A 24,866-nucleotide genomic window follows, 5' to 3' on the forward strand; every position below is an offset into this window, starting at 1 on the left:
AATATTTGTTAATCAGTCCTAATATAATAGTAAAGATCACTTTTATCTTTTAAATATCAATAAAACAAAAATACTACCTAACGATATATAGCGTACCAAGACCAAAACACACGTCTTTCCGAAAATGTTCAAACACGAGAAAATTGTCATAATAATACATGCCCAATACTACTTCTACATTTCGACTTCAGTCCACAATTTATGCATTCAATATTTTTTGTAAACATCTGTATGAACGTAGGTACTATAAAACTATTTTAACAAGCCCCAAAAGCCTGTCAAATTACTACCAAAATGCACCAATAAAATAAAGTTATGAAATTGAACCTGCAATCAATGAATCAATATTTGTTTGTGGCTTTATGCCGTGTGTGACTAACACTAACCCAGCAAATTCGGCCAATTGCGATTGTGTTAAGGTACACACTATGTTTATTGCTGTCTTTACGGTGGAGATTTAAAGATATTTCAGCCCGCAATCAAATATCGAATATCCGCACATTGCAGTATTTGAATTTGACAGTTCTTCACGCTGGTTATCAAAAGACGAAAAAAAACCAAAAGGAGGCCAACGAGTTAGCACCTCCAATCACATTACAGTATTTGAATTTGACAGTTCAGAGAGGCTGGTTACAAAAAGAAGAAAAAGAAAGGAGACCATAGAGTTAGCAACTTAGCACCTCATCCTCATTTTCTCTGGCTGTGTGAGTACGTTGGCGGCATCGAGGTGCGTGTAGAGAGCCGAGACGTACTCTTTGGGGTGTTTGATGAAGTGCTGCACGTGCGGCGACTTGTCGAATACTTTCCAGGTGCACTGGAATGAAAAGAAAATGTTGTTTTAGATTTGAGGTAAGTATAATATAATATTCCTATTCGGTCGAAGCTCTTTTCAAACCTAAAACAGAGTTAGAGGTCCAAAGGTATTCAATGAGTAGTTCCATCGTCTCTAGTAGCGCTAGTGTCGCAAAAAAACATCTTTCGCTTTCGTTTAGGGCAGACAGAGCGGTTCGAATCCTTGCGCTGACAGGTACCAATGAGTTCTTTGGAATTTAAGTTACAATGTATACCATCGCTCTTACAGTGAAGGACAAAATCGTGAGGAAGCCTGCACATCTACATTCTAGATGTGTACCCTAAGTGCATTGTACGCATTCTAGACGGCAATACGGCTCGCGATCTATCTCAAGAGTACAAAATATGTACAGTGAAAAGCGGGTGACCTCTGACTACCCCTTCGGGGATTATCGTGAGGATGTATGAACTGACCTGTATCCCGTTGCGCACCCAGGACTCGTAGACGCGTCGGTTGCTGGTCTCCGAGCCGACGGGGTCCGTCTTTGACAGCAGGAACAGCGCCGGCGCGTGGCACGGGTTGAGGTGGAACTTTATCAGTGACCGTAGGTACAGTTACTACATACCTATTGAACCTAAATGTATGGAACAGCTGTTTTTACGATGGCGGATTCGAGTTTGTGCTATAGTGAAAGTCACTGATAAAATTCCACTCTGTTTATGTAGCAAGCTAGCTAAAGGCTGTCTATAGAGGACGTTCTCGTTGCTAGGTCAATATAACCAACTTAGCTAACAGTTGTTTCGGTGTAGTGACTGATAAAATTCCACCCTATCTAGTAAAGCAAGCACCTGTATTCCGTTGCGTCACTGATAAAACTCCACCCTACTTACTAAGGACAACAATAAGTATATACCTGTATCCCGTTGCGCACCCAAGACTCGTACACGCGTCGGTTGCTGGTCTCCGACCCAACAGGGTCGGTCTTCGACAGCAGGAACAGCGCCGGCGCGTGGCACGGGTTCAGGTGGAACGTTTGAGACGAACGCATGTAGTGCACGGTTGCTGACTCGTGGAACGTTTTCATGTGGTATCTGGAGAGAAAGAAGAAGAATGGTTAGAACTACAGTAAGTACCTACGACAACTAACAACATCAAATGAAGTTTCTTAGGGCAATCATTATTCTTTGTAATTTCTAACACGGACGCGATCTGACTGTTCATTCATTTAGCGCTACCGGTTAAAGTTAGCGTGATCGGAAGAAACTTTATAATCTGCAAGTTAAAGTGACAGTGGACGTTCATATCTGATGAAGAATCGATAAACATTGGAGTAGAGACTATGAACTGGTAAAGGTAGGGAAACCCGATGATCTAAAATGTTTTAATATGAATTCAAAGGAATAGTTATTGATGTATCTATCTACGATGAGGTCAACCTATCTTAATAGTGGCTGGATATTTTAATTAGTGCCTAATATAAAACGTGGGTACTAAAACCTGCAATAACAGTCAATAATTATGATCATTGACACCGATTCATGTGTGATATTTACGATTGGCTCTCAAAACCTTTTAATATGTTTTTTACCTAGAGATTGCAAATTTATTTTAAAACATATAAATACTAGAGCTAGTCTAGGGTTTGTCACCGTGATGAAAGGAATAACCAGTGGTTTTAAGTTGTCAGTCCGTAAATGGCCATGATTCGTCGGTATGTATAAGGTAGAGAGTATCTCAAAACACTTAGGGAGGCTCCTTACATGCAGTCCAATGAAACACTGATAAATATTGATTGACTCGTGAGTTCGTGACGCAATGTGAAAACGCTAGTTTGAATTCAACAGTAGTCTATTTACCTACTAACTATTGCATTAATTATAGCATGCAGACAAGCTTAGCTTTATTTAGGTCACCCGTTCCCGATAAAACTGCGTTATCATCGTCACAATATGTATCTACCTACTAACATATTACCAAATATACACAATACAACAACTACAGTAGTACATAAACTGTCTGATAAACTATTTAAGTATTTATAAACAGATAAAAATGTCTGCAATTTATATCGAAATGTCTGTAGATACGAGAAGTAAAATCTTAACCGGACCCAGACGGTAAAAACGTCACAATTTCGTGTCTTCCGACAACCACGTTTTTATCACGTGAATAGCAGCACGCGAATGTAAGCTATAAATTGAAGCATTGGAGATAAATGGATGAATTGGTCCCGTAGTAGGTAATTAATTATACGTTGCTTGTTTCTTGCTTGACATTAGATATTATGTCAACAGGTTTCAGCGAGAATGGATCGATATTTTATTGATGTTATACAACCAATAATAAAGAGAGTCTGCCTATTTGTTTCTAGGCAATTATTTCTATAAGTACCTATATCTATGTATAGGTGCTATTCGGTTTTTGTTATAAGCTTGTAACCATAAATCTATGCTTTTAACTATAAAGTGAGGTTCTATGTTTGGTACAAAATAAACATCAAAGTTGTGATGTCCTAACGAACTCTAAAATACTGATTGCCATTTTTTTACCAACTTTAAAAAACTATTATTATCGAGATTAGAAGGCCAGTGGCATTTTCGGTAGATACACGTGTTAGGAGTCAATGTATTGTATTTTTACAGTTTCGTCGTACAAAATTACGATGTAGGAAGATATCGTGAGATTTTTTTTTAGAATTAGACGATGTTATCCACTAAGATAGTAGGATAAGTATCCCACTAGGATAAGTATCCCACTTATCCTACTAATATTATAAGGTTGTGAGTATTAGTGTGTGTGTATGTTTGTTTCTTCTTCACGTCAAAACGGCTGAACCCATTTTAATGAAATTTGGTATGGAGTTAGCTGACACCCTGGACTAACACATAGGCTAAAATCGATTCAGCCGTTTCGACGTGAAGAAGTAACAAACGTACACTCACAATCTTTCGCCTTTATAATATTAGTAGGATTACGATAATTATAATCACATCAGCACCACCCGTATAAAGAATAACTAATAATAATCACTTTAGCAACACCCTGTATAACAAAGCACTCACTCCATATAAGTCCTGAGCGTGCGCTGCATGATGGCGTTGCGCGGGAACACGGCGGCCGGCACGCCGATGGTGATCTCGCTGATGTCCGCCGCGGAATCCCATACTTGGGCCACGACCCGATCCAGTACGGGCTGGTAGCTGGGAAGGAGTTTTGTTAGTTAGGTATAATGTAATAAACTATAGGGGAATCAGTCTGTAGGCTACAATTAAGATTAGAAACGCTGATGTCAACCGCCGAATTCCAGACTAGCGCCACGGCCACGATCCAGTACTGGCTGGTAGCTTAGGGATTAGGAGGCTCATTATAATGTGTAGATATTATATTAAATTCAATGACTAAACGAAATGGGCTGGTAGCTGGGGAGGTTTAGTAAGTTTTAGTCATTGAAAAGGGGAGGGCAACCAGTGGCCATTCGCCACTGCAACCTAAAAGAGCTATTGTGACTCTCCTTGCCGTGTCAAATCTCACTCACTTTCTCTTGCCTACATTTTTTTTTTAAGTTGGTGAACACGACACGATGTTTTACTCGAGAGAGCCAGGTGCAGGTACTAACACCCCCACAGAGCATAGAATAGAATAGACTCACGGAGGCTTGTTCGCGTAAATTTGTATTTGGTAAATTGGTGACCCCGACATGATGCTGGCGTTATTTTGATGTAATAGAACCTTATTCCAACACTCACAGAGGCTTGTTCGCGTTGGCGTGCATGCAGACCTCTCCCCACAGGTAGCCGGCGACAGAGAACCCGTGCAGCGTCAGCGGGCTGTAACTCGGGTTGTTGGCGATCAGCTTGAGCAGGTCGCCTGCTATCAGCTGTGGAGAGATGGGAGGTTTTAGGAGGTTGATATTGTTTGTAGTTAGTCAGGTTACGTGTTAAAGTCTCATTCTTTCGTCTTGGATACCTTCATCAGACCCCCGAAGCGTAGTCTATGTATAAAAATCCTCTCTTCCTTGCTCACATAAAAACCCCTCTAGATACCTCGATTCCGTATCCAAGAGCGGCACAGCACTATCTACACTGCTCCCCCTATCGCTCTCACCTGGCCATGTAGCACAGGTCGCTATTAAGACGTGACAAGAGTTCTCCGTCGCGCTCACTCTTGAGGCTGCGCGATGTGAGTGAGCGCGATGCAAAACTCTTGTCACGTCTTAAATGCGCCCCGTACTAGCCCTTCTGGGAGCCCTTCATAGCCCACATGAGACTGATAACTCCCCGATTCGTTCAAGATACATAGCGAGACATCAGCACTATCCTCAGAGTGTTGCAAAAGTGGTATAGTAAACGGAAACTGGGTAGCTCAGGGGGTCATTCTGAGCTACTTTTGCTCTGCGACTTTTGGAAATTAGCGAGTTGGAAGCCACTGTCTGGTCTTGTAAACCACTTTTGCAACAACATCTATAAATCATCTCTCTCTCTTTCTCTCTCCCGCCCTCCCTCTCACCTGAGAGCCCTTCATAGGCCACATGAGACAGCTACGCGAGCGAGACACTACTATCTACACTCCTCCCCCTTTCTCTCTTTCTCTCTCCCTCTCTATCTCGCTCTCACCTGGGAGCCCTTCATAGGCCACATGAGCTGCCACGGCGAGCAGGACGCCGACACCACGTCGAAGCCCTGCTCCAGGTACAGAGCGGCGTACTTCATCACGTGCTTGTGTTGCGCGAGCAGCCAGTTCATCATGATGCAGAGGGGCCGGTCGATCTGTTTGTCCAGTCTGTAAGAGAATAACATCTTACATACGGCTATTCGAACCCAAATTAGGCAGAGCCTGTAGGTAATATGGGTATCGGACAGTGGATATATCTACATAGATTGATAGATAGATGCATAAATACATATACCTACATATTAACACCCAAGATCACATATCTGCCTCGGCCGAGAATCGAACGGAGACCTTCGGCATAGCAGTCAGGATCCCTAACCACTATTATACCTACATAATTTGGTCGACTATGCTGCATAGTCTATGCAGATCTCAATTGTAAACGAGTGGATGAAGAAATTGTATGAAAATGGAGGACGGGCGTGAGTTATCTCGTGCTATCTCGCTCTCATAGTAGATGGTAGATGTCAGCTGTCGCACGGGCGGCATTTTCATATTATTCCGCCATTTTCAAACGTTTTCTTTTCCCGCGAGCGTTATAGCTAGTAATAATCAAGTAGAAGAAATGGTTGTTAAAGCAAAGTATGATTAGATTTTGTAATGAATTTAGCCTGTTTGAAACTGTATCATACATTTTCAAGTACGACTTACGGGATCCTTAGTAAGAGAATCCCCATTTTGTTATAATTTCTAGAAAGGTATCAGTGATACTTTTAAACAAGTGAGTCCCCGAATGATAGTCGCTACATAAATGAATTAAACATTAGGTCAACCAACTCTATGCACAAACTCAATACATTAACCGAATGACCAATATTGTTATATTACTGACCCTAGATAAACCATTACATGCTCTTTTTTATGCAAATCCAATGTATAATTTTTATAACATCCGGATTTTATTCTGTAATTTAGCTTTGCTTTATTAAAAAAGTATATTTACAATTTTGTCGGTTATCGGCATACATAAACGTCACCTTATCGATTCGCGTTAAGGGTCTGCAAGGGGGAATCGAGGGTTGGCATTGTCATAGAATTATGTAGTAAACGATGCTCTACAACCTTGAAAAAAATCACACAGGTAGCCGAAGAGTCTAGCTAGGTGCTGAATGATTCGAATTCAAGTAAATGATTATGGATAACTGTAAATAAAATTCAGAATATGACGAAAAACCAGAAAATCACACTCCCGTATTGTAACAACTTTGTCGTAATTATTAAGAATTTTCATATGATTTTTATCATATTATAAAGTTAAAGGCTTGGACTAGGCGCTAAATACCTTGTTTTTTAATAAACACACACTTATTTTGTGTAAATTAATCCCAAACTTGAGCAATTTTTTTCCCTCAAATCTTCATACAAATATCTATGGCAGCTTTCTGTGTTATAAAATCATAAACACAAGTGACGTTTGACTCAGTTGGCCGCTGGCCTCCAAAGAAGGGTCACGTCGGTTTAGGCAGCACTGACAGCTCGCGATCTTATCGTGTACAGATACAAAATCACTGCACATTGGTTGTCATTGCACTTTTTCAACTTTTATGACACCAACTTAATTTGATTTGAAATTGAGGAAGCATAATTCTTCCAGTATATTCAATACATTAAATTAAATTAGATAGTGTGCAATATTCTCGTGACATTACAGTCTCGTAAAGGTCTGATGAGGAGCAGGAATATAGCGAATGGATCTAAGTGATGACAATACGCACGAACATTAGGTTAGGGATCAAAATACAGAAATACAGTCTCTTGGTGCTGGTTGAGGTATGGTCTCGTGAGGATCTGATGAGGGCAGTAACACGGTGGTGGCTCAATTTTATTTCAAAGATGTTAATAGCTAAAGGCATCGAGTTTAGGCTATTAAGTATGTTTTTCAGAGAGAGAGAAAGAGTTTTTATTTTTCCTCTGGATGTGTTAGGTTTACTGGGTTTACTAAGTTCATTCTGTTAATGACATCAAGTTGTTATATGTTTATAAGTAATAATTATTTATTAACAAAATGCTGTTGGTTCTCCACGAAAATGTAAAAATAAAAATAAAATAAATAAAAATAAATTCGTAACGTAAAATTGTCAATGACGGAATTTCTTCTATAGACAGTAGCCACAAAAAAAACAAACGATAGATGGCGTGATTTGAAGATAAACATACATTTATTCGACACATAGACAGCAACAACAAAAAAAATACAGATTTAAAGAAAAGAAACACATACTTATACAAAACAACAAAGAAAAAAAAGAATACACATCAAAATAACTGGAAAAAATATAAGCCCCAATTTACTTGTGTGGGACAGGGAGTACCATAATATTTTTTTGGGGTACTCCCCATCTATGCGAAATATCAGCTTGATATCTTTACCCGTTTCTGAGAAAAAGGGCGGTGACAGACAGTCAGTCAGACAGACGGACAACAAACAGATCCTATAACGGTTGCTTTTTTTCTTTTGACGTTCGAAACCCTAAAATTAAGTAAAAATATTATGCTGCTACCAAAAAATGTACTTAAAGGTATTGAAAAAGCGGTATACAGGGTTATTGATAAGTAGACCTGATCCTTTCAGGAGGTGATAGAGGAAGGCATTTCCAGTCGATTATACCCTATAATGCATTATCCGAAACTTAACCATTTCTAAGATATTTAATATTTAAGGATTTTTTGAATTTTTGCCAAAATTTCATGTTTAAAACCGAAAATAAAAAAAACTAGCCATATTTCAATCCTTTTTAGGGTTCCGTAGCCAAAATGGCAAAAACGGAACCCTTATAGTTTCGTCATGTCCGTCTGTCCGTCTGTCCGTCTGTCCGTCTGTCACAGCCGATTTACTCGGAAACTATAAGTACTACAGTGATGAAATTTGATGGGAATATGTGTTGTATGAACCGCTACAAAAATGTTTGTTTTGAATTAGTAACATCTTAATAAACTTATTAAAATAATCAAATGTGCATTATTTGACTTAAATTAGACACAATACCTCAAAATAGATAAACATTTTTTAAAAATATTCAAAACCTAAAAAGAAATAAGTTAAATTAAAAAAGAATTTCATCCAACAATTTTTTGTGCACTTCAGCTTAAAAACATTGTCAACTTATAAGCTTTCAAATGAGATATTTCAATATCAAATCGATTTAGGTATCACCAAGATATGGCCAAAACAATCAGAAAAGGTGGACAAAATTCAACAGAAAAACTAACAAAATTAGCGCAATTTAAAGGTAAAAAGTGTGATGGTTTTCAGTCCTGTTCACTTTAGTATGGAAACCCCTGTTGAGTTTTCTTGACAAGTCCCAATGTTAATGGAAAGTATCGTAGGCGGGGACCAGCAGAGGGTTCACCATTTAGCTGAATGTTACTTAGAAAACGGCCTTGAGTGGCGGTCAAGTTGTTCCCCGCCTGCGATACTTTCCATTAACATTGGGACTTGTTTTCATGTTTTTAGCGTACAGTCGGGTTTTTCGTTTGTTTATAATTGTATTTTTTTATTTGTAAATTTTTAGTTGTTTTTATTTTATGAAATTTTACGTCAGTAGTTCATGATCATTTTTTATTTCAATAATTTTGGTGTTGTTATTTAAATACCTTCAATATGCATATTTTTGTAATGTGAAAATCAAGCCCTTTCATTTGATACCTTACACGGCAAAGTTGAATTATTATTTTTTCGATCATCACGTTCTGTCCTCTAGAGGGCGCTATGTACATTTTAATGGAACGTCACATAGCCTATAACCATCGCGCCATCAATACGCTTCTAACAATACCTCATACATCAAAATAGAAACTTTGTTGGACATGTGACTTTTTACCATGGAAAACGAATATTTTTTTTCGCGAATTTGCAAATCTCGTAGAACAAAAGTTGTCCAGAATGACTCCTTGAGTCATCCCCTTTTGGCTTAGTATAGCCCTTTTGCGACACTATGTATTTACTTTGCTTTGTCGTCGGGGTTCAGTTGGCTGGAGGATGCCCGAAACTTATTATCTACACTTTAATACTTGTAGTTACCTTTCTACAAGTAAATACCACATTTGTTTGAGAAAGCTAATCGGGTTCCGAGTATAGAGTAAAGTGGCACCCCTATTAATTTCTACTCTTTCCTGGTGCCTACCAGTATAAGTAAGAATTATACTTACTTACCCTAAAATCACCCAAAATGTACTTGAACATAATTGTCAATAAAGTTGGCGAGTAAAAGTTTATCGACCCACTGTGCAAACTTACATGTGTGCGTGTCACTGCGTGTGCTGTGTGAAGAGCATTGAAAACCCAAAATTGGCGCGGCACGTCACCCTGTACGGGCCCTTAAACACGGCGGCGATTTAATCGATGGGAAATGTATTAAACTAGATTAATTATCCATGGAGCTTGCACCATGTCGGTTTGCCCAGTTAAATTAACAGCACACGTAAACGGATCGTCACCGTATCGCCTTTCATCCGAGCTCGTCCCGAGTCGAGGCGATTTCTTTACGATTCCCATTAGTGCGTTGCAGTAGGGAGTTCCATACAAAGAATACACAACGGCTCAAGTTCATACGGTCATAATCCCTTTTCTAGTAGATATGTATGCCTTGACCTTGACCTTCACTCACCGCATAGTAACCGGATCAACAGTCAGCTTGACCTTGTCGTTGCTGATGTACTGTATGTTCTTGGTAAGGTCCTGGCTGTGCGCGCCGCGGCCCGACACCGCCACGCCGAGCGGCGCGCACGACAGAAGCTGGCGGAGCTGCGTCTGCGGAGGTAAATTAACATCAGTATACGTCATCATAAAAATCAGCCAATAATCATCCACTGCTGGACATAGACCTATCCCAAGGAGCACCACAATACTCGGTTCTGGCCGTCCTCAGCATACGTAGTGCAACGTAACATGTACGCTCATAAAGGCTAACAACTAACATTGTACAAAATTAAACGAATTAACGTGAGGAAACTGGTGCAAGGTTTGTCACACACACGCTCCGGTCATACTTGCACAAGTCTTCAGTTCCGGAATACCGGAGTGTGGCCGGCACAACGTCAGATTAGAGATGCATTGCTGCATCCAAGGACTTTGTATTATATCAGATTTCCGCTGGTGTTATTGACATCTTTCATTTATAGGCGCGAGCGGGGTGGAAATCGGGACTTTAGGCTCAACAGTTACAAAACACTTATTTCATAATATTTGAAGAAACTATCGCCGGTGTAAACTTTGAGCAGTAATATTTCTAAAGTTTTCTGCATAAGTATTTAAATTTATAACTAACACAGTGAAATTATAAACAATAACCCAAGGACGGTAGTTGTGGTTTTCAAAATCAGTCCATGGTATAATCATGTTATGTATGGTACATAATAGATATTACGTGAATCTAACTCTCCACATGAGTCGGACACGCTTTTAAGTCTAAGAATAGGCATTCTAAGCAAGGCTAGCCTCGTTGCATGGTCTAAAGTCTAGCTAGACCATGCAACAAGGCCAGACTTATTGGTTGGTCTTAGGTCCTGCTGTATATTTATTTTGTATATTTTTAATTTTGTTATAATTTTGTATGAGTATATTTAATCCCCGTGTTCTCACGATAAGCGTTCTGGCAAAAGCTAATTGATTGTAATAATAATTATATATTATGTATTCGACACATAGTTATCTTATCTTCTAGACAAAATTTTCTTGCCTATATATTTGAAACAATCGTTAATTTTTATTTCAGCCTATGTAAGTACATAAGTTGTATACATATAATTCGTGTTGTAAATGATATCTGATAGTTGTAATAATTATAATACGATTATAATAGTCGGATCACGTGCTTTCTGTGTCACGTGTGATGTCGCAATGTGCAAGTAGCCATGTATGTAGTATGTAGTTGTTAAGGTAGAATTAATGGTCCATTGATCAATACCAATACCAATCTATACAGTTTACGCTTCAGTATGTACAGGGTGTTAAAAACGAGACAAAATATCGTTAAAGACGAGATCTGATGCAGCCAGCGTGATGCTGGTGCTGGGGATATAAGGAATTAAGAAACCCTAGCGATGTAATAATTTAATTTTAGACCGGTTCAGAATATTACTCTGAGTAGGTAATAATAATGAATTGAAAGTTTGCAAAGTAATTAATTAATTAATTTATTTAATTTAATATTGTACTTTGTACTAAGTATGTTAAAATATTGACCCAATACACCCACAGAACTGAGAGTAATAAACAGAAAGGGCCTTGAAAGAAAGTAATACAGGTAATTAGGTTCAAAGTCCACTGCATGGTAGGTAGGTCCAAAGTCCCCCGCGCTTACCGCGAGCTAAGTAGGAAGCTAATAGTTATCTATTACTTTGCTATGTATGTCCAGTACTTTATCATTTAATAAGATTATTTTGATAAGGGCAAGTTCAATTTCACTATTGAGCTGCATGTTATACAGTTACAAATTAGGTAGTTACCATATCAGCCGTAATCTCGTAGGGTAACAGTACCGGTTATCGGCCACTTAAGCGACTTGTTGACTTCAGAGTTAATTTCTATCATAATGTTGTGTGTCAAGATTTTCCAAAAAAATATCATTTGATCTTTCTATAGTCTAGTTTCATAAAACCTTCAGTTTATAGACGTAGCAGTTATACATGATTTTAAAAAATATATTTTTTGTAAAAAAGCAAATATACCGGTTATCGGCCATTTTACCCAGTTATCGTCCACCAGTGCACTGGTTATCGGCCACGTAATTCACAGTAGAAAAACGAGTCTTATTCAGGAGTTCATACTTCATAGGGTTTTTGAAATAACAAATTAAAATCAAAAGTCGAATTAGCTACTCTTGGCATTGGCATCGATAAAAATTATCGGCCGTTTTATTATCTAATGGCCGGAATCAGGTTTAATTTTACCTATTTTCGGCCGCCTACTATTTCAGACGGCCGGAATAAGGTGTAACTTTCACCTATTTTCGGCCGCTTATTTCGACGGCCGGAAACAGGTTTTGTTTTAACTGGTTATCGGCCGCTAAACATTCGATATTTTTTAAGGTCATATCTTTGAAAGTATGAGGTATTCTGGCGGCCGGAATCTAGTTGTCAATTCACAAAATTCTAGCTGTTCACTAATATAATGGAATCTATGTTAGTGCATTTAAGGTTTCCGCCATATAGGCAAAATGGAATGACTACACTTATACCGGTTTCCGACCACCCGGCCGGAAACTAGATTTTGAAATAAATCGATAACCTATTGTCCGACCACCGAAAATATTACAAATTATGAAAAGATTTGTTAGTTTAGGGTGGTTTAGGCACTTGAATATTGAAATTAAACATACTTTAATACACACAAACCAATTCAATCACTAATAAATCAGTAGGAATACTTAAAAACTTAGCTCTGAAAATCAATCCACCTGCTATTTTTTCTGCTAAATTTGCCACGCATCCACACACCAAATTTTGAAATGATGACTGAGGGCTTAGTTCGCAAATTTCGAGATCATGCCGTTAGATTATGAACCGTGATGTTCGTCCGGGTCCAATGGCGCGAAAATAGAAAGGAGATGTCTCAATACTATCCTATTATTCAAAATAATGTGCGAAGTGGCCGGAAAGGGGTAGTGGCCGGCAAACCGGTACGTTTACCCTATCTATGCAATTGTAATGCAATGTCAATGGAAATATACCTATTTAGGTAAAATACAAGGTGTTATCCTCCGACAAATATAAACGGGTAGGTTTTTTTATAAATGAAAAGGTCAACTTACGTTTTTAGATGTTTTGATTCCATGTTTTCCATTACTCAAGGCGAAGGACACAAAAGTTCGGACAGAGTTCATATTTGCTGCTTATGTGGTCGAATCTGAAACAAAAATATCATGTTTATACTCTTAACGAAGTTTTATTTGAAGTTAAAAAGATATAATATGTGTACAAGGATTTTTCGGTCCAACTTACTGAGCGCAATAGTGGTGAAAGACTGGTAAAAATACGAAATAATTATTAGAAAGATACCTATTTGAATTTTCATCTGTGACCAACACACTAACAATACCTTTTTGTTTCATGAAACTACTGCTCTTCTACTTGCTGCTAAATCTTTTGGTATCATACAGGTATTCCAATAAGTAAAAATACGAGTTAGCTAGTAGGTACAAGTCATAAATTTATAATGTATAGTTCAGTAACTGTGTTTAAGTTTTCTGCTAAGTAATTCGCAGCTTTACACGCGCCTAGTAACCAGTTTGTCTACTGGGAACACAGGCTTAGGGTTATTTTAATAAATATCAGTCAAATGATGCAATCGTCCCAATAGTTTCATCAATAGGCAGGCTATAAATGGATATGATATGGTTGAATTACTTGATAGAACTAAAAGGTTAAAGAACTTTTATAGTTGTAGTATAATTGTTATATTCAGTAAGGAGTATTTTAATTGGGTGCTTAATTAGGTATTAAATGATAGTTAGATATTTATGTGATACCAAAGGTGAGTAAGTAAGTACCTATGGTTTACTCTACTATGGGTACATGAGTAGATACATACAAAAAAGAAAAGAGCAAATGAAAAGAGTAGATTTATAAGAAGATGAAAAATATGCTAATAGAATAGAATAGAATACTCTTTATTTTGCACCATTAAAAACACATTACAATTCACAACTTATATACATAACATAGTACAAAAAAGGCGGCCTTATTGCTTAAAGCAATCTCTACCAGACAACCTTTGGATGGAAGAGACAATTTTAACATAATTAATGGGAGTAGAGGTGCAAGGTATACTACTTAAACTGTACATACTATATAAATAAATAAAACAACACAATACAATATATATATATATATATCTTTACCTATAATAAACTTACATATTATATATTACATAAACTCGTTTACATAAATACATGAATAAATACTAACAACTTATATTTATAATCAACTGTTCAGTGAATTCAAATAGTGTAACCTGACCCTATCTTTGAATGAGGCAACAGAAGGTGCTCGTCGTACTAGTTTGAATGTTAAATGATGATGGGCACAAATATATGGAAGCTGGGACCAGCACCAATAGAAATGAGTGATATGTCGTTGAAAAGGTATTTTTTTGCAGAATATGAATAACGGAAGCGCTAGTCTTGATTTACTGTCCAATTAGAATAATCGTACCTTGAAAGTTTTTAAGTATAATTTATTTCTGTAATTTTAATGTTTTTGTTATTTTTTCACATTCATTGTTAATTTTTATAACAAAATGATTATCATTCATATAATAATATATTTGTTTATTATCTCAGTAAATAAAACCAGTAGAAAGTAATTTTTCCAATTTCAATAATACGTGTTTACGTGTGTTACGCCCTAACTGTCATCAGGAGAGTGAGTGCAATTCCATAGAAAAATACTTCCTTCCGACGAATATATTTCAAAATGGACAACTTATACGGATTTGTCGTCATAATACTTTTTTGCTCACTTGAAAAGAGCTATCCAACGATGTATGTCTCATCTTTATTGGACATAGGTCCCAAAACGCCCATTGTCATTTTAGACTAATGTTACTATTTGGTAAGTCTGTATGTACATTAAAGATGTGTAAGTTTGAGCTTATGTCCTCGTAGGTATACTGGTTGTTACTATTTTATGCCAAAGCAACTAAATGGAAACAGGTGAAAGTTTACAATAATAAAACATCAAGCTAATTTCCGAGACAAAAGAGAGCTTCTGTTTTTAACTAAAACATAAACAAAAGAACATACCTATATAAAAGATTTTAAGGAACATTTTTAATAAACATTTTAAAGCTATCCTCCAGGTATAGACCTATGCAAGATATACATTATGAATACCTCTACAGTTCTACTCAAAAAGACTTGGCTAGGTCAGTGCAATAACAATAACAGTAGGAATTTATTAGGATGACTTGTAAACAAGTTGTTGTAGTTGTTGTTTACAAACACTGATGCACTTCCTATTTCTAATTATATGTATGCATTTGTTACTTACAGTGTTCTTTGTTATTTTATTAAATATTTAAATTTAAATATGTGGGGACATCTCACACACGGCCATCCGACCCCAAGCTAGGCAGAACCTGTGTTATGGGTGTCGGACAGCTGATATATCTACACAAATACATAGATAGATAGATACTAAATATAAATATCAACACCCAAGACCCGAGTACAAATATGTGTCTTTAAACAAATATCTGCCCCAGCCGGGAATCGAACCCGGGACCATCGGCTCAGTAGTCAGGTCACTAACCACTACGCCATTCGGTCATGTCCCATTATTATTATTTTATTATTATTATTATTTTAGTTAAAAGTTAGTAAGTATCTCAAAAGTCTTTGTTCAACACTAAACCACATGGCCTGAGTAGGAATTAGTCATTAAACAAAGGGATATTTAAAATGTATAACTACCAGACCATTTAATTGACTTTTACCACCATACATGTACAATAATGATAAGCATCAAAGGTCAACACAAAATGCACTGATAACACTAGACAGTGTTGTTAAAGCTTTACATTCACTGTTCACTATCAACATTCTAAACACATCTAACAGAGACTCTACAAAGTAGTTTGTGCAGTTGGCAACTAAAATAGCTGAGCATCTAGCTGTGACCTTCACGGACATTAGTAGCCAGTTGTGCGTAGCTCTAGCTCTGCTCAGAGTCCTGTGGGCTTTTATTAATGCATCAAATGTACTGTGCCTTATCATTCTTACTATGTTAGGTTTCAATATTAGTCTGTGTAGCTCTTTCATTTATTCATAAAAAATTATATGTAAAGTACATAATCAATCTTTGTCACACATAAATGTTTGAATACTAAAATTGCAATCAATGCAGCACAGTGCAACATTTGAATTCGTTTGTGAATTATGTCTGTCTAGAATGAATAGCATTGAAACGGCATACCTAATTTGCATTTCCTGACCACATTATACACATAAATGTGGAGAATATATTATAAGCCCATGCACGAGGGTAATTGCGTATGATATGGGTACGATGTCGCACTCTTCCAACACGTTTCTGGTAATGCACTCGTAAGTAATTTGATGTCACGCGAGTAGGAAGTGATCGATCTCGTTCTACATGGATTAACGGAACTTGCATTAGCTTCTGCAGATAATTAATGTGACTCCCATAGCGTTATGTCTATTATGAGGTACCTACTTAAAGCCAGGCTTAATACATTTAAATAGAGATCGCAGTAAAGTTAACATTTACTCACATTTCCAAAATAGTTCGATGTGTGAAAAATTCCAAACACTGTAGTTGAAAGATGATCGTCTATTGCATTTTCACTTGATGGCGGTGGCAATAATAATTTAAAGCTATTGAGTATAAACTGGTGCCATACAACACCTTTTTTAAATTAACTTTATTTGTTGTGTCCGCAAATTATGAAAATAAACGAACACGCGACCGGCACATGAAAATCATGAAAACTCGAATGATGAATGAATGAAAAAAATCACAAAAGTTGTGAATGAATCAATCGTATGACAGCATTGACAACTTAGCTTAGAGTTCGTTCAACAATCTACCGTGTCTCTCGCCAGAATCACAGAATAGATGAAGTACCAGCTGGACTTCGCCTGTGTAAGTCCGTCTACGCACGCGCGTGTGACAGAAAAACCGGAGTGTAGGTGCTCGAGCGCCGACATAAACCATAGATAGACAATCAACAGCTGATCTTGTCAAAAGTCAAAATAAAAACGTCAAACACGTGCAGATTTTGTGTTGTTTTGGTATCTTCTTGATCTAAAATCAAGTTATTCGCGCTTTCTTCAATATTGATTGATCAGCATTTTCAGTGTATTAAATATGGATGAAAATGACGAAAGAGAATTTGCAGAATTAGGAATTAAACCATGGCTAATCAAACAACTACATTCATTGGGTACGTATAGAGTTTATGCTTTGCGCTGGTGAACTTTTAACAGATTTACAACCTTTTGATCATATTAACCATAGTGCTTGGCTCGATAACGATAGTGTTAGTTTACAAAATATCAGTAACTACCTCAACTAATCAATGTAAAAACAGTACATGTAAACATAACCTCAAAACAAATGATTACAGGAATCAAGTCACCCACCCCTATTCAGAAAGGTTGTATAGCGCGGATACTAGCTGGTGACGACTGCATCGGGGCCGCTAAGACTGGCTCGGGGAAAACATTTGCATTTGCTCTGCCGATACTGCAACATCTTGCTGAAGACCCTTATGGAATATTTGCACTAGTTCTTACCCCTACACATGAGTTGGCATACCAAGTAAGTATTCATAGTAATTTTTAACCTTTAATAGGGCCAATAAAATAGTTTTCACCTTATTTTGAACTCTAGTACTTTGAGTTACAGTTGAAAACCAATGAAAAAATTCAGTCATATTTCATATAATTTTCTTTCAAAACTATTCACATTAACCCCAGATCTGTTGTATTCACAGATTGCAGACCAGTTCAGCATACTAGGCCAGCCCCTGAAGCTCCGAGTATGCATAGTGACGGGTGGCTCTGACCAGCTCGAAGAGGCCCTCAAGTTGGCTAAAAGGCCGCACATAGTGGTGGCTATGCCTGGCCGACTTGCCGACCACATCAGCGGCTGTGACACCTTCACACTGAAGAAGATCAAGTACTTGGTTTTGGATGAGGCTGACAGGTGAATGTTTTTTCATTTAATTTTTTCTGAAAAAAATATATGATTGTGTAAAGTTGTCTAACAATGCAAATGCAAAGGCATCTCGCAGTGTGGGACAGTTTTTAGGCAATTAATATGCAACACAAATTTGCTCTATATTTTTGTAGGTTATAATAGTTGTAACCTTAGTCTAAAAAGGAACACTAAATAGAGTAAGTAATGATAATTTTAATGTTTTAAATAATGGTTTTTAATCCTTCCAGATTATTTGGTGAATCCTTTCAAGATGACTTGGAGACCATATTTGAGGCTCTCCCACAGAAAAGGCAAAACCTGCTGTTTTCAGCCACCATCACAGAAGACGTGAAGGAATCCAAGATATTACCCCTCAACAGAGATGTAAGTTTAGCCATGATTCTTCAAGTAATTTATGAATTTGGAACCTATAAACTATAAGTGATTAAAATAAAATGGTCTTAATACTGCCCATCAGAGCCCTTGTCTCTTCTTATGGAAATTGCCATATTTTCATGGGCGTACCCAGGTAGGGGCAGGGGGGGGCAGCTGCCCCCCCCTAGCCCTTTCGAACATGAGTTTTTTTCTATCATATGTTTAAAAAAAATGCATAATATCGCCTTATATGCCTAAAAGAGCTAGGGAAAAATAATAAAAAAAAAACTTTCATTTTCCGTTTTCCCGGAAATGTCATAGCACATTCGTGCTATCTGGGTTTCAACACCACTTACACACATTTGTCTATTACGATATTTAGTTAGGATATCTACTTAATTGACTGAAATAAGAAACAGAAAATATGATTTAATTAGTTTCTTACATAAATAATTCCAACTAGGTACTTATATAAAAATATAATTCAGAAAACTTAGCTTTTTGTAGTAAAAAAAAATATCCTAATGATATAGTCTTGACTGCCATCACATAAATGACAACTTTAAGGGGTGAAATATAAAGACAAAACATTATCCCATCAAAAACAATACTTGTCAAAAAAAACCAAGTCTCGTAACTCAGTTGTTCTACGGTAAAAAGTTGTGATATCCATGTAATACCAAGTCTTATCCAAGCACGCATCTCAATCTTAAAAATATTTAATGTTTTATATAAATATATTGACTTGGTCATCGCACTAAATAATTTAATTAAGACGTGTTTCCCTGCGATCTCATTTCTTTTTGTATTTTGTAAACAGTTCTACTTTTTTTCTTTTCGGTACCTTCTAGGTACGTAGGTGCGTTAACTTAGTTTGGTAGGTAATGAATAAACGTAACTTTGATACTTCGTACTGCATCAAATTTCCCTAATTAAATTTCAACCTTAGTTTCCAATACACAAAGTTCATTGCACATTAAAAAATTTGAATATAAGTGGTAGCACTGGTAGCCGGATGTGCTTTGTCCGTAGGTAGGTAATCCATCCTTTGCGGATTTAATTTGCATGACGGGAATTTTTTGCACGATTTGGCAGGGGCACTACCGTGCGCCTATATTTACTTGGTGGGGGCACTGCCGTGCCCCGAGATATGTGATTATGAAATTATTTAAGCAGTTATGTACCTAGAAAACTGGACCAAAATTGAAAAATTTTACTCGAGTTGGTGGGGGAACTACCGTGCCCCCAAATATTTTAGTTTTTCCTTGATTCATACACCAAACACTACTTATATTCCAAATTTGAAGCTTCTAGGTCTGCTAGAAGTGCCTTAGAATTTTTATGATCGGTGAGTGAGTGAGTGAGTGAGTGAGTGAGTCAGTGACAAAATTAAGAAACTTTGACCCGTTATAATTATTAAACTACTGTTTCAAATTTAATGAAATTTGAAATATACCGTGTCTTTACAATGCCTGCATGGTTAGTGAAAATTCAGTCTTCTAGTTTTATCCACAACGAAGTTACCGTGCCCCCAGATTAGCTCAAATCTTCAGTTTCAGCCTCTATTATTAGGTATTCTATTCTATTATATTCGCTGTGGGGGCGTAAATACCTGCACCCGGCTCTCTCGAGTGGATCCTTTGTGCATATCCCCAAGGTCTAAACTGCCTTCTTAAGCTTGGCCAATTTCCCACCACGCTGGTCCACTGCGGGTTGGTGGGTTCACATACCTAGATGTGCTAAATCTAGATATGCAGGTTTCCTCACGATATTTTCCTTCACCGTAAGAGCGATGGTATACATTGGACTTAAATTCAAAGAATAGGTACATGTCAGCGCCGGAATTCGAACCCACATCTCTGGCGTGAGAAGCGGGCGCTTACCCGACTGAGCTACCACCGCTCCTCACTGAGCTACCACCGCTCCTCACTGAGCTACACCGCTGCTCCGGTATATACCTATTAAAAATAATAGTAATGATAATCATAAAGGGGCAGGGCAGCTTCTGGCCAGCTGTGGGGCATTAGGGACATCAGATTCCAGAGGGAGGACCCCTGTTCCTCATCTCTGGCTTGCCTCTATTTTGGTGTCCAGAACACTGAAGAGGAACAGGATCTCCCACCTTTTGCTTGGCTAGTTTGAGTGGTGTTTCACTAGAGCAAAAATGCTCGTAGAATGATGTTTTATCCAGTAAGGTATATAGGGATCTTGACCGATAACTCGATTATCCTGAGAGCTGTGGAATACCAACTCTATCCATAGTACCTCATGACGTGTTGCACCCTTGCTGCTACGTCACTGTAATGTGCTAGCGACTGTTTGGGGAGTGTAGTATAAAATATGTAAAGAAAATTTGCTAAAACTGCAAAATAACATTAATTTTTTAACTCGCCCGGTGTCAGGATCAATGTACGCCGGCATTTTCGTCGCCTGTCACAGGCAAACTGAGTTCAAATATCAACCACAATTATTTAGGCATTAACAACAATATGCACAAACGATGCGTTTCGGTTCGAAGCGGCAAAATAAGTTTAACGCTAAAAAAATATCGAAAAAAATCGATCGTACATAATTGAGCGTATATTCGTATCACTCAGGTTCGAAAGGGCTAGAAGATAAAATAAAATGTAAATTTTCCTGCCAAGTGAGAATTAAAAACGTGTTACCTACTCTGCGCAAAATGAAACAGGTATGAGCTGCCCCCTCCCTAGCTGAAATCCTGGGTACGCCCTTGCATATTTTCACTGTATTTTATCTATATAGCCCTCATGTTAGCTAAAACCTATGCCTATGTGTTAGTAGTTAAAAAGTTCTGTAACTGTATCTTCGTTTATTTACAAATAAATAATACTTATCTATCTAATTCCAGCACCTCCTAACATGGACGGACACCGACACACAGCTAACAGTCTCCACGCTGGACCAGCGTTATGTGGTGTGTCCGGCGTACGCGCGCGACGTGTATCTAGTGCAGACATTACGGGAATACCGGGAGAAACATCCGAGCGGACACGTTGTTGTGTTCACTGATACTAAGAAGTGAGTGAGTTGACACTAGACGGCGTTGCCTACGATATTTTTGGCTATTCAGAGAGAGGCTGCAGAATTTGTCTAATACCCTTTGAGTGGATGGCGACGTAATCGCTATACGATTAAATGATACACGATGGTGTTGTAAATACTGTAATCCTTTCCATCCAAACTCTTTATTCTGGCTATCCATACATCGCGCGTAAGACTGGTATAAAAAAATATTCTCCAAGTCATCTTAAACCCCATTTCTCTCTTTCCAGAGACTGCCAAGTCCTGTCAATGATGCTGAACGCAATAGGCATAGACAATGTGTGCCTCCACGGCTTCATGAGGCAACGGGACAGAGTGGCAGCTCTCAGCCAGTTCAGAAGCAACCTGAAGAGTACATTGTTGGCTACCAATGTGGCTGCTAGAGGGCTGGATATTCCTACTGTGAACTTGGTTGTTAATCACAAACTACCGCTGGAGCCTAAGGAGTATATTCACAGGTTAGTGGGTATTGTTAAATGTGTAAAATTTGAAAAAAAAGGGCTGTTGTAAGTTGGACATGTCTGTGGTAAAGGGGTTGGATAGGATGGACCAAACGGAATCTAGATTTTAGGGTTCCGTACCACAAAACTTAAAAGTTAAAACAGAAGTCTTACTCTTATATCATTTCCACACTTGGAACTAAAAAGACCCGCCGTAGGACTATGATTACCTCATGATTATTACTATGGTAATCGTCCACTGCTGGAAAAAGCGCCCTTTGGACACTTATTTTGTTTACAAGGTGTTCGGCAAAGAACCGTTCCTTCCTACACACTATTTAGTTGCTTACCTCTCTATCTCTCAATAAAATGTTTTTCAGTCCATTGTCCCGCACAACATGTACCTATAATAACATCAGTAATGAACCTTAACTCCACAGGGTCGGTCGCACAGCGCGAGCCGGCCGCTCGGGGCTGGCGATCTCCCTCATCACGCCCTACGACATACTGCGCCTCGGCGAGATCGAGGACAAGATCAATACTAAACTGACGGAGTATAAGGTTGATGGTGAGTGTTGCTATTTTTATAATCACGGGGTATCACGTAAAGCCTGATTACACCTACCGAGTATAGTTGTAACAAGGGTAATAAGGCCAATAGACTGAGTGACATGGGCCTCCTCAAAGACTGGAGGGCTAAGGCCATAATCTTCAGTCGAGTCTTGCATATCTATACTCAAGAAGTGTACCCTACATTATATTTATCTACTCATTCATAAACGGTGATACGGCTCGCGACCTATCACGTAGATAGAAACGCCAATGGCTCGGTTGCAAGTCACCTCAGTTGCAAGTCCCTTCGGGGAATACAGTCGTATATGCATTGACAAAATTAACACAGAATAATTAATCACCAACTATCGTTCACATTCCCAGACGACGAAGCAGTAAAAGTCTTCACAACCGTCAGCGTGACGAAGAGAGAACAAGAGGCGCAACTAGACAACGAGGAGTTCGAGCAACGCAAGAAGAACTACCGGATCAAGCGGTGGCGGCAGGCCGGGGTGGACCCTGAGATGATGGAGGAAGGGTTGGTATTGCATTGGCAGATTTATTAGAGTTATATAAAAATTTCTTCTTAATCTTTTGTGAAAAATCTTTTGTTAGAATTTTTTTCTCTGTCAGAGAGTGACAACAGTTAAATAGCTAAAGCGTCGACTAACTTTTTAATGAATAAGGGGGTTGGGCTTTATGGTAATTGGTTAATAAATATGCAAGGTCATCATGTCTAAGACCGTTGGTTGGTCCAGCGGATTTATAGCGGGCCGAAGGGTATACTACTCTACGTTTGCCTGTTGATGGTCTCCACTCGAGAACTGGTTTTATCTACCTCAAACGGTCATGGGAGGCATCTTCTTAGGATAGTGTTGCTACCCAACTGATGTTGGACATGCCAACTTCATGAAGATATCTACTTGCAGTGCAGTGCAGTAAAATATAATATAACTGTTGTCAATATTATTACAGCCTCGCTTTAAAACTATTTGATTTAACATGTACTTAACTTACATATTTCTTATGCATTACAGATTAGAAGAAATGCGCCGCAAAAGAGTGAGAGCAGCGAAAAAGGCGAAGTTGGCTAAAATTAAAGAACTACAATCTCAGATGAAGTCAGATGAGGGAACGAGACAGCAAGAGAACCGCCTACCACAGAGCGGGACGGAAGATATAGATGCCAGCATAAAGGACGGATTGAGGAAAGTTAACAAGAGTTTGATGAAAAAGGATGACCGATTCAAGAATGTTATCGGTAAGATTACAAAAATCAAAAGGAAGGCCGAAAATGTTGCCAAAATACAGAGTAAAGCGCAAGAAAAGGAACAGAGTAGAAAGAAAAAGAAGAAAGTTTAATATTCGCTTTGATGCTAATAAAAACCTGTAATAATATCTCTGAGTTTTTAATGAAAGCCGGATGTGTAGATAATAATTTATTAAACATGGTAAATTTACAAATAAATACAACAATAATGTTACACTTAAATACAAGCACAATGTTGCACCGATGGCAAATAATTTGGCACGTTACAGCTACGCGGGATAGGCAAACGACCGTGTAAGCTTTGTAACACTTTTCACAATAGCGACGATAATGACACGGGTTTTGTATGTTGGTTTGGTCGTTAGATACTAACAGTGTATCGGCGTAAGCATTGAGTAGTGATAGTTATCATGTCAAACAGTAATCGTCTGAGAAAAAGACCAATGAATAGATCTGATTGGAAATAGTGGTGATGCCATATGCCATTTTGTGGATTACCAAAGGATTAAGGGTGCTTTTCCACCAGAGATGTGCTATGCTATGATGCTATGGATGCGTTTGATATCCACCAATCATATTATTGGTGCACATAGCTTAGCACTGGTGGAAACGGATTCAACTAAGATATGTTTTTTGTATGGAATGATGCGTGCTATGGATGTGTGCTATGGATGCGTGCTATGGATATGTGCTATGGACCATCGCGAGTGGTGTAGCTATGTATGTGCAGAGTAGACCTACAGTATGCCCGCGTTTCCCTACTATCGATACATAGCATAGCTCGAGATGCGCATCTTTCTCGCACAGCTACTTTGCGGCGGCGCATCTTCGTAGCGCATCTTCCTCGCACAGCTACCTAGCGTAGTATTGGTGGAAACGGTCACATATTTTCGTAGCGTAGATATCACATCTTCGCAGCATAGCTGCATAGCACATCTCTGGTGGAAAAGCACCCTAAGATATACGATTGTAACGCTACGGTGCTTTCGTGAACTAATCTGTTGTAAACAAAGGTGTTTGAAAATGTAGCCAAACTTTA

The 24,866-nt window shown here is 38.2% G+C and overlaps 2 protein-coding genes across 4 annotated transcripts; one reads left to right on the forward strand and one right to left on the reverse strand.

Moving 5' to 3' along the window:
• Nucleotides 1–491: 491 nt before the first annotated feature.
• Nucleotides 492–16,941, reverse strand: LOC105398188. Of its 3 annotated transcripts, none has more exons than XM_048625481.1 (9): nucleotides 16,698–16,941; nucleotides 13,216–13,310; nucleotides 10,072–10,214; nucleotides 5,407–5,572; nucleotides 4,540–4,670; nucleotides 3,856–3,993; nucleotides 1,779–1,884; nucleotides 1,267–1,338; nucleotides 492–814 (listed from the first exon to the last, which is right to left on the reverse strand). In XM_048625481.1, the coding sequence occupies exons 2-9, from the start codon at nucleotides 13,285–13,287 to the stop codon at nucleotides 674–676; spliced, it is 969 nt and encodes a 322-aa protein (XP_048481438.1). In that variant the 5' UTR covers nucleotides 13,288–13,310; nucleotides 16,698–16,941; the 3' UTR covers nucleotides 492–673. The 3 variants fall into 3 exon arrangements, with proteins under 3 accessions (XP_048481438.1, XP_048481439.1, XP_048481437.1); XM_048625482.1 differs by lacking the exon at nucleotides 16,698–16,941 and adding an exon at nucleotides 16,379–16,397; XM_048625480.1 differs by lacking the exon at nucleotides 1,267–1,338 and having other exon boundaries at nucleotides 1,707–1,884.
• A 224-nt stretch (nucleotides 16,942–17,165) lies between these two features.
• On the forward strand, nucleotides 17,166–24,324 carry LOC105398187 (probable ATP-dependent RNA helicase Dbp45A). Its single transcript, XM_048625485.1, has 9 exons — nucleotides 17,166–17,369; nucleotides 17,553–17,746; nucleotides 17,922–18,133; nucleotides 18,376–18,511; nucleotides 21,372–21,541; nucleotides 21,796–22,023; nucleotides 22,446–22,573; nucleotides 22,942–23,095; nucleotides 23,595–24,324. Exons 1-9 carry the CDS (start codon nucleotides 17,294–17,296, stop codon nucleotides 23,917–23,919), a joined length of 1,623 nt encoding a protein of 540 aa, XP_048481442.1. The 5' UTR covers nucleotides 17,166–17,293; the 3' UTR covers nucleotides 23,920–24,324.
• Nucleotides 24,325–24,866: the final 542 nt, after the last annotated feature.

This window comes from Plutella xylostella, chromosome 14 (assembly GCF_932276165.1).
Source record: "Plutella xylostella chromosome 14, ilPluXylo3.1, whole genome shotgun sequence".
In the NCBI taxonomy this organism is placed as follows: Eukaryota; Metazoa; Arthropoda; class Insecta; order Lepidoptera; family Plutellidae; genus Plutella; species Plutella xylostella.

Bases quoted from the DNA above. Each gene is read 5' to 3' on its own strand.
- LOC105398188 (XM_048625481.1), bottom strand. From the start codon at position 13,287: ATGAACTCTGTCCGAACTTTTGTGTCCTTCGCCTTGAGTAATGGAAAA. The intron at 1,885-3,855 runs GTGAGTGCTTTG...CTTTCTCTCCAG, and splicing joins ACGCTCAGGACTTATATGGA to ATACCACATGAAAACGTTCC. The intron at 1,339-1,778 runs AAGACCGACCCT...TTCCTGCTGTCA, and splicing joins CGGCGCTGTTCCTGCTGTCG to AAGACGGACCCCGTCGGCTC.
- LOC105398187 (XM_048625485.1), top strand. From the start codon at position 17,294: ATGGATGAAAATGACGAAAGAGAATTTGCAGAATTAGGAATTAAACCA. The intron at 21,542-21,795 runs GTGAGTGAGTTG...CTCTCTTTCCAG, and splicing joins GTGTTCACTGATACTAAGAA to AGACTGCCAAGTCCTGTCAA. The intron at 22,024-22,445 runs GTTAGTGGGTAT...TTAACTCCACAG, and splicing joins CCTAAGGAGTATATTCACAG to GGTCGGTCGCACAGCGCGAG.